The 9,444-nt window shown below is 39.9% G+C and overlaps 2 protein-coding genes across 3 annotated transcripts in view; one reads left to right on the top strand and one right to left on the bottom strand.

The window, feature by feature from the left end:
* Positions 1 to 2,331: 2,331 nt before the first annotated feature.
* Positions 2,332 to 8,939, bottom strand: gdap1 (ganglioside induced differentiation associated protein 1). Of its 2 annotated transcripts, none has more exons than XM_029457533.1 (7): positions 8,863 to 8,939; positions 6,983 to 7,217; positions 5,638 to 5,830; positions 5,120 to 5,293; positions 4,752 to 4,846; positions 4,545 to 4,659; positions 2,332 to 4,142 (listed from the first exon to the last, which is right to left on the bottom strand). In XM_029457533.1, exons 2-7 carry the CDS (start codon positions 7,139 to 7,141, stop codon positions 3,790 to 3,792), a joined length of 1,089 nt encoding a protein of 362 aa, XP_029313393.1. In that variant the 5' UTR covers positions 7,142 to 7,217; positions 8,863 to 8,939; the 3' UTR covers positions 2,332 to 3,789. The 2 variants fall into 2 exon arrangements, with proteins under 2 accessions (XP_029313393.1, XP_029313394.1); XM_029457534.1 differs by having other exon boundaries at positions 5,120 to 5,290.
* The window catches only part of jph1a (junctophilin 1a), a 33,407-nt gene continuing 32,699 nt past the window's right edge, over positions 8,737 to 9,444 (top strand). The window contains exons 1-2 of the mRNA XM_029457532.1: positions 8,737 to 8,828; positions 8,938 to 9,402. Of these exons, the coding sequence (XP_029313392.1) occupies positions 9,024 to 9,402 (379 nt within the window). The 5' untranslated portion in view covers positions 8,737 to 8,828; positions 8,938 to 9,023. The remainder of the gene's footprint in view (positions 8,829 to 8,937; positions 9,403 to 9,444) is intronic.

Here is a 9,444-nt window from a genome sequence, read left to right as displayed (position 1 = left end):
TGATTCACATGGCCGACTTTAGGGGGTCTTGAAGCTTCTATGCACGTACCAGGAGGCTCACATCCTGAAACATGATGCAGCCCCTGATAATAAAACGATAAAAGTGGAAATGAGGGGGCAGCGTTCAACAGTTTTTGTAACTTTCTGATACTGACAATCTGACGAGCGCGTGATTGTCCAGGTGGGCAGAGAAACAGATTATAAGTCTTCAAGCATCAAGCTCTTTCCCTTTGAGTGCACAACACTCTCCGTCATCTCGTCGTCTTTTATGAGAGCTGCTGTTGAGAAAAGGTTTCATCACTTTGCTTTCATACTTATTTGGACGATTTAAAGCTCACTGAACCCTTTAATACGTTACGTTGCTGCATTCAAATGACTGTTCATTGTCCCAAAGGTTTCAACAGTTTTCAAACCCAGAGAAATGTGTCATTTTAACGGGGCGTTTCATTTGTTCACCTGTGATGGAGATGTATCCCCTTTTATTCCTCCAGTTGCTCGAACTTCCAGGGAAACTCGACAAACACCAGCTGACACGTGAGAGTGAGGAAGAAATCTGTTTCCTATTGTTTGTATTGCTCACTCGTGATTATTTGCACGTTCTGTCAACGTAAAGTGCAACTGTACGGGTGAACAAACGTCAGAAACAGTCGTGTCTAGATGGTAACCCCCGATTTGCAAAACTCTCCCCAGATGGTTTTGGCATTGACACGACCCCAATCACGTCACATATGGTTGTTGTTTCACAATAAAGACAACAAGTCCCATGATCCTTCGCTACTTCACGACAAAGTCAGTCTTTTGTTACTCTCTTGATGAAGAGAAATGACGTACTGTGCTTTTAAACCTCCCTAATCTAATCTCAGGTTTTCCATTTCTCTTTAACCCCACAGGACTCTGCTCTCCTACTAACTGTAGATTATTAAAGAGTTGTGACGACTTCTCACCAGCACAGAAACCTAAATCACAGTTCATAGTGTTTTACAGTTTACTAGTTCAGCTTGAAAAGCTCTAAATGTGAAAAGCTCTAAATCTTTTCCAGTGCTCGTCCCATTGTTCCGTATCACCAGCGACAGCAGAGTCACTTTAGTAATCTGGATACTTGGCCGAAGTGTTTTCCACGTCCCTAAATTATCTTCATTCTGCACATTGCACTTCGGGGATGTCACAGTAAACCTTCTTCTGGCAGCTCATTTAACTTGATTGATAGAAAACTGACACGTCTCTGCAAAGTGTCTCAAGGTCTCTGATCCACATATTAGTGAGTATTATAAATGTATTATAAACATTGGAAAAGTCTCCTTTAAATGTCTTTTCTAATTTATCAAACCTGTCAGCAGCTCCTACAAACATCAGACCCACAGTTTGTAATTCTAATATTATGTTGTACCTGTTAAATGATAGCATAATACGCTAATATTACGTGACTCTGCAACAAAGGAGAAAGAAACATAGTTCTGCAGCCTGTGAGGAGAACTCTGTCCAATTATTGTGAAGCACCTGTTTGGATTTTAAACAACAGAATAGCGAGATGTCAGGATGAATAATTTAAAGCGTTTGTGATCGTGTCCAGCTGCAACACGAGGTTCATAATGTCAGCGAGATGAATCACTCGTGGCTCTAACATGAAGCAGTTTCTCCGTATGTCCTGCTCAGACGTCATGAACCCTCCATGTTCTAAAGAGTCATCGCTTTCTCAAAGAAAGAAAATATACAAGTATTTAAACTCACAGAGTGAATTATGGGATGAATGGTGTTCTGCCCAGAACTCAGAGTTGTTTGAGGAAACACTGCCCCCCAGTGGAGACTTCTTCTTATTCATCACACAGAAAAATGCTTTTTCAAGTTTTTATTCATCAATAACTTTAAATGTCCTATTTTAGATGATAAATAGTATAGTTTCAATGATATTAATGGCTGCATGTTGTGTTATTTTTGTCTCGAAATCAACTTTAAAATGACTTTTTAATGGGTTTGGTTCATATCAGGCATATATTAACTCATATACTAAATGTTTATGTATTTATTTAATGTGTTTCATCCGTAGTGCAGGTTGTTGCCAGTGAGTCTCCTAACGTTATCATTACAATACACAATACAATTAAATATAAAACATCTGTTTCCAGTGTTTGTTGTGAAGTTACCCCTCAGATTCATTCTTCAGTTAACAGTTTATTTTCTTTTTTTGTATTTTGTCAAAAGGTATGAATATAATCACAAACACTTGAAATGTATGTCACCAACTCTCTCTGAAATGCAGAATGCATACATTTTCACTTTATTTATCACTTTGACCTTTCTCCCTTAAAACAACACCTGTGTGAGATACTCGTGGAGCTAAAATGATGTCATTTTGGTTGCCATTTTGCAGGGGTATGATTTTCCAGAGCTCGCACTAGCATGAGGTTATGGTCTTCTGACAGCTCGGCTCACATGTGGCTTTAACACGTGTGAGGCATTTCTTTGACAGCTCCACCAGCCCTGTGGACACTGGAAACAAAGGCCAGGCTTTGTTGAAAGGCGTCGCATGTGTCTGTGTGAGGAGGAGCTTCAATCAGCTGAGCGTATGTTGACTGTCACGCTGGCCTGGAGGTCGGACAACTAATGACTGCAGATGTTGACTGAATGTCCTTCAGATGTTTCCCTGTGAAATAAACCTTCACGCTGTGTGACAGTCTGTGAACTGATGCGGAGTTAAGAATTGTTTTTAACACTGCAGATTGTTTGGGAGGAGTTTATTTCCACACAGTAATGAATTATGACTGATGGAAAAGCATCCGTTCAGCTGTTACAGAGAGAATATTTCAAAGTATTATTCGTCAGTCACACAGTAAAACATGATAACAGGGAGATCCTACAGAGGCTTGTCAAATGTAGACAGACTCAGACTGCAGACTCAGACTGCAGACTGCAGACTCAGGCCTCTTGGTACTTTTTACATTTCTAACATGCACATATTAGGCTCTTAATAGGGATTTAATTTCACATAAAGATGCCTGACCAAGCTTGTGTTGTGCACCTTTCAGCCCATTTATAAATCAGTATGAGAATCTACTTGTACTATGTATAAGTTATGGGACACTTGCATGGCATACAGTCACAAGTATACATTTTTGGACATGTATTTTCTATTTTGTCAGACAGGAATGGTACATTCATGAGCCATTTATAAATATATATTTATATATATTTTAAATATATATTTATGGTTTATTTGATAGGTGCACAACAATTTCCCCCGAGATAAATAAAGTTCTATTTTATGTTATTTTATTATATGGGTCGTAAAAGACGAGCTAAAAGAGTCGGGCTACTATCATTTGTATATTTTGACATCTAATTTATTCATCATATATTTTTACAATGCCTGACAAAGACTTCTGTTAGATCAAAATGATGCACAATTAAAAAATAATAATAATAATAATTCTTGCCTTATATGTTTAATCCAGCACCTGTAAAGTTTATCTCCTACAACCTGTTCATCTTCATCTAATATATTTAAACCTTCTACTGAAACACAAGTGAATACAAAGCTGTTTGGAAGCTGACTCTTATTTTGTAGCGCTACAAAAACAGATATTTTATATGTGAGTTATAAGAAATAAAAACATGAAGTACCGAGGTGATGATTTGGTGGAATGCAGCAGTCGGGGTGAATAAAAGTGCATTTTGTGCAACCAGCAAAACAGAAAACAAGAAGATTAATATTTGTTTCCATTCGCCTAAATTACTGAAATCGCATTTCTCTGTGTTTATCTCCCTCCAGTCCCAAAGCAACACGTGTCTCCCTCAGAAGGAGACAGTCAGCCTCTTCTTCATGTAAAGAAAAGCGAGGTACGTCGCTCCCCCCAGGACGCCGATCAACAGAGTGGTGCCAAGAATGACCGGTGCGTTCTTCCTGGCCACGCGGAACGCCACAGGAAGTACGGCGGAGATGAGGATGTTGTTGACGTGGCCCAGCACTCTCCTGAAGGCCGGGCGCTCCACCACACGCTCGTAGTACGTCTCCAGGTTCACGCGGGTACCGTTGCCCCAGAAGCGGCGGGAGAGGCCGAGGAACTTCAGGCGGTGTAAGGTGACCGCCAGAGACACGTCGGCCATGCTGAAGAAATCCCCACACAGCCAGGACTGACTGCCTTCTTCTACGAGTGGAGGAGACGTAAGAGCATCAGATCACATGACACTTAAAATGCTTAGAATAATATCATTACAGTCATAACTGAATCTTTTAGGGTTATCAGGTCTTTGGGTTGTTTTGCTCTTCTGTCAGATGAGAGGACAGAAAACATCAGAACATCAGAGTTTGTGTTTCTAACTTTGTGTGTGTGTAGATTTAAACTCACCAACAGTTACATTACATAATGCCTCATTTACATATTTAAACATGTCAGAAAACTTGTAATATAAAAGGTAATTGTGTTAATGTGAGTAATGAAGTGGGGAGGTTTACTGCTGATATCTGTTATTACATGTTTTACTCTCTTCACCTGTAGTGTCTCCCCTCATTGGTACAGTGGTTGCTAAGTAACAAGGTATTGTTGTACCTGGCGTTTCTTCGACCCTCCTCTGCAGCTCCGTCTCCACCTGGTCCATCACACCCTCCAGTTCATCCAGAAGCTTCTTCAGGTACTTCATGTTGTCGTGGTCGAACAACTTGGACTGCAGGAACATTTTATTTAAATCATTGCCATAAAACCTACACAACACGTAATGGTTGGTAACAGATTACATGGTAATACTTAATCATTTACCTTCAAGCGTCTCTGCTTTGCTACATAAGCATCTTTCAGCTCTGGGTTCTGCTCCGCCAGCTTCTTCAGCTCAGACTGTGTGTTTCCGATCTGTGCTGTCACACAAAAACACAACATCCTGTTAGACAATTATACCGGGATTTTTATTCGTCGTTTTGTAATAATTTAACACAGAAAATTCCATTCTGTCCATTATGATAATATCAGCTTGTGTGCGTCTCTGTACTGCATCCACTTCATCAGATAACGTTACATTTTAAAGTCACTTCTGAGTCTCTCTATGGTTGTTTTGCCCGTTTTTATAGTCAATAAATGCTGCAGGATCAAAGCTGTATAAAACTCCTCGAGCGCAGTACAGTGAGTCTTACTTCGTATGCATGTGGCAGCGTAAGCTGGTATGTGTGAGTCCACTGTGATCTCAGGGTGGAGGATGCAGCCGTGGGTGTAGGCGTCCATCTGTAGTGAGTCCAGCAGCTCTCTGTAGTGCTGCACTCTGTGGTAGTAAGTGCTGCCCTCCTCAGGGATCAGCTTGGGGGTGCCTTCTGGGGACAAACAAGTCGTGAATCGAAGGAGCAATGGTGTCATTTTGTTTCCTTAGGACTCTCTCAGAGGGGAAGTAAAGAGGTTTTATACACAGCAGTAGGGATGAACACACAACGGTGAGGAAAAGTTCTGCTTCAGCTGAAATGGTTCCATGCTTACCGGAGCTTCTCTGCTTTTAAGGTGACCGGATGAGACTCTTAGAACAAAGCTATGACGGGTCAAAGCAAACCAAGAGAAAATGGAAAATAAAATAAAACATACAAATTATATTTAATTGAAAGAAATGGTGAAAGAGGAAAACAATGCATGGAAACACGTATACAGTGTCTTTGATTAGTCTCACCATCGTTGAAACGCTGCTCCAGGTAGTCCATGATGTGCGTCGGGTCGCAGAGGACGTTTTCCCCGTGGACGAGCACCGGCACCTCACCGGTCGGGTTCATATGCATGAACCAGGGCTCGTTGTGTTCGCTGAGCGGGAGGCTCACGTCGTACTCCTCACAGTGCAAACCTTTCTCTGCGATGGCCAGACGCACCTGCAAAACAACAAGCAGTGCTTACACCTGAGGAACGATGAATAAGTTCATCTGGTTGTGTCTCCTGATCGAAGATATCTGATGTTTCCTTATCAGCTAGCTCTTGTTCATTAAAGATCACAGCCAAATGGTTCACAACAGAATGGGCCACCTCGACGAGTCTTAAAACGAGAGACACATTTACTTCCTGTCTTTGTCTCACCTGCTTTCTATCACTCCTGTGTTTCCTCAGTTAATGAGTCCTTTGAGTGTTTACTCTGCGTCTCCCTCTTCAGTTCGCTTGTTTCTGCTCCTCGTGTTTAGTTTTCTTCAGTGTACACTATTCCTACTTTGTGTTGGACTAACTTCTGTTACCTGCATGTTTTGGGACTCAAGCTGTAAATCATCTTTATTATTAAATAATAGAAACTCTCCCTGCTGCCTCCTCAGCTCTTCATCCACATTTGGGTCTAAACTGTGACAACATCAGCATATAATCCATTATTACTATTGATAGGTATGCCTCCTCAGGACACAGATATATATATATATATATATATATATATATATATATATATATATATATATATTTCCTATCAGTTAATGTTTAGTTACCACATATTACGATATAAATACAGATTAGAACTATGTTGTTACAGCCCTAAAACATTGCCAGATGAACTACTAAAAAATAAATAAATAAAATAAAATAAAAAGTAATATTGGAATAAATAGAAATACATTTAAAATATATTATATATTTTTTTTATAAAATGAAATAAGGTAACGATATAGTTAAATATCATTTCTGATGTTGTGCTTGTCATCACTTTCAAAGACTAAGAATGCCGATTGAAGTATTTTCTATCTTTCTTTCTAGAAGTAACATCAAATAATAAATATAGTAGTCATTGTCTTTAACACATGAATAATTAATATAACCAAACAGTACATGTTCATAAGAAAGAAGAAATGTAGGGATAATAAATTATCGTAAAATATTTAATTTATTCGCACTATAAGCAGATATAAAGCCACAGCAGAGAATATTTGTATAATATATAAAGATATACAAGATATACCTGTCCTCGAGACTACCTGCGTTATGAAGCTACAAGGCTCTCCTGCGAGGAGCTGTCCGCTGTGTGGTGCTGAAACGTGAAGAAGACTCACCTTCTGGGAGTTGAAGGACTGCGTCCAGTGATACACAGTCAGTTTAGGTTCGCTTTGTCTCGCGACTGTCCCACATTCCTGAAGTGCATCTTGCTGTGTGTCCTTCTCTAACAGAGATGTGTCCTCTTCTTGGGACTCGGGGCTGTTTTCGGACGCCATTTTATCTGTTAGTATTTTAGGGGACGAGTGAGGGCAGCACACCGCATCTCAGTCAGCGGAGCACGCCCCCTGCTGGCTGGGAGGGGAACAACAATATTCACAGTTTATATATATATATATATATAACTTACAGATGTTCTTCTTTTCTTTCTTCATCTTGTTGTTAGTACATTATATGTTACCCATTTGCCATTTAAATTGTCTTTATTGTTTCATATAATATAGAGACATTATAACGGAGTAGTATGAGATTAAAAATGTAATTAAATATAAAAAGTGTAATAAATAACAACAACAAATAGTTTACATATGACTACACTTCTTTGTTTAGTTTTTTCGTAATTTCGTTGCATAGACGTAATTTTTATATACATAGGGTAACTATAAGAAAACAATTAAAAAAAGAAAAACAATAATATAAATAACAACTTAACAGAAAAGTTGGGCAATAATAACCTGTAGAAACCTGTAGAAAAATTAATTATATAAGCACGTTTTGTATTGTTTATCATTTATATGGTGTGCAATAAATGAAGGTGGACAGCAGAGGTCGCTGTTCACTGTTCCTTCAAGTTTTTGGTCAGACCTGATGCAAAAACTGGTAATATTAGTAATAATAAAGGCTCACGTAAAACGAAACTAATTTTTCCTTCATTTTATGTCAATGTTAGAGAAGGAATTAATCAATGATGTCACCGACTAATGTGTGGACTAAAAGATTTTCCTTATACATAAATGGAGTCATTTTGTTTTCAAATATTTTTATTGAGCAAGCAAAATAGGATTATACATACAGTACGCTTTTGGATCAATGCTCTTTTCCATTTATATGAATGAATTATAAAATGACGTTCATGTACATTCACAGATATAAAGCAGGTGTTATGAAATATGTATTATTGTATTTTGAGATTGAAACTGTGTCAAAAGTTTGCAAATTAAAAAAGAGAAGTAAACTAATTTAAATAAAAGCAATAATATTCATACTAAATAAAAGAGACATTAAATAAATCTAAGTATAGGAACATAACTCAGATAAAGCAGCCGAGAAACGTTTCTAAAACATTTCTACTTTTAGTCTTCCTGATTTTTCTAAACCTGTTTCTTATGGAGTCGTTTTGAAGTCACGTGGATCTTTGCGATTATTACCAAAAACACTTTTTGAAAACAAAAACTGTGTTTTAGCTCATAAAACAATAAAACATGTGGAAAATATATATATAAAGCAGAGTATACAATCAAACAATAATGTAGCAAAAAAATGTATGATGGCTAAAATGTATTAGAACTATTACAGTGTCCTAGTATATATAAATATATAAATAAATATAAAATTATTGTCATGGGAATATTATGTATTGTGTAACTATGGGCGTAAATAAACTCAGTATAATCTGATAATCACAGAAAAATATCATAATGGTTGGGTGTTATGGGGAGTAGTAATGTGAGAATTCAAACCTGTGTAAAGTGAGATATTTTTTGGGGGAGGGGGGGGGGGGTGTTGAGACTCTTCCCTGGGGGGGAGGGAGGGCGCGAGGAGGGGGAGGTCCCTGTAGCGTGACGTTGCGATTGGCCCAGTGTCTTTCCTCGCAGGGACTCGACGCCTCTCTCTCTCCCTCTGAGATCAGTGGGTGAGAGGGGGGAGACGAGCAACACACAACGGAGAACCCGGCGTGCGCCTCCGGTAAATGACGCCCACCATTCATACCTTTACTTACCGTTACGCATGCCTTTTGTATTGCATGTCCGTGTGTCAGTCTGTCCTCACCCTGCTGTCTGTTTCGCTCCTCTAGTCATCATCTTGTTGGCTCATCCTTTCATCACACCACCGGTCCTGGATCCCGCAGCCACGGTCCTGGAGCCTGCAGCCTATATCTGAATGACGGGCGGAAGGTTTGACTTCGACGACGGTGGCACTTACTGCGGGGGGTGGGAGGATGGCAAAGCCCACGGACACGGAATCTGCACCGGACCCAAGGGCCAGGGCGAGTACGCCGGGTCCTGGTCGCACGGCTTTGAGATCGTAGGGGTGTACACCTGGCCCAGTGGGAATACCTACCGCGGCTACTGGTCCCAAGGGAAGCGGCATGGGCTCGGTGTGGAGAATAAAGGAAAGTGGATGTACCGCGGGGAGTGGAGTCACGGGTTTAAGGGTCGGTACGGTATCCGGCAGAGCCACAACACACCTGCTAGATACGACGGTACCTGGAGCAACGGGCTGCAGGATGGATACGGGATCGAAACCTACGGCGATGGCGGTAAGACATTATAAATATGGCCCAATGTTGCCCAGTGTGTGT

This window comes from Cottoperca gobio, chromosome 20 (assembly GCF_900634415.1).
Source record: "Cottoperca gobio chromosome 20, fCotGob3.1, whole genome shotgun sequence".
NCBI classification, from domain to species: Eukaryota; Metazoa; Chordata; class Actinopteri; order Perciformes; family Bovichtidae; genus Cottoperca; species Cottoperca gobio.
The sequence above is the reverse complement of the archived record's forward strand: the minus strand, read 5'-3'. Positions and strand labels throughout refer to the sequence as shown.

Excerpts from the sequence above, each read along its gene's own strand:
- gdap1 (XM_029457533.1), bottom strand. The coding sequence starts at position 7,141 with ATGGCGTCCGAAAACAGCCCCGAGTCCCAAGAAGAGGACACATCTCTG. Across the intron at positions 5,294-5,637 it reads GGAGCAGCGTTTCAACGATG|AAGGCACCCCCAAGCTGATC; the intron begins GTGAGACTAATC and ends GTTTGTCCCCAG. Across the intron at positions 4,847-5,119 it reads CGCTGCCACATGCATACGAA|CACAGATCGGAAACACACAG; the intron begins GTAAGACTCACT and ends TTTGTGTGACAG.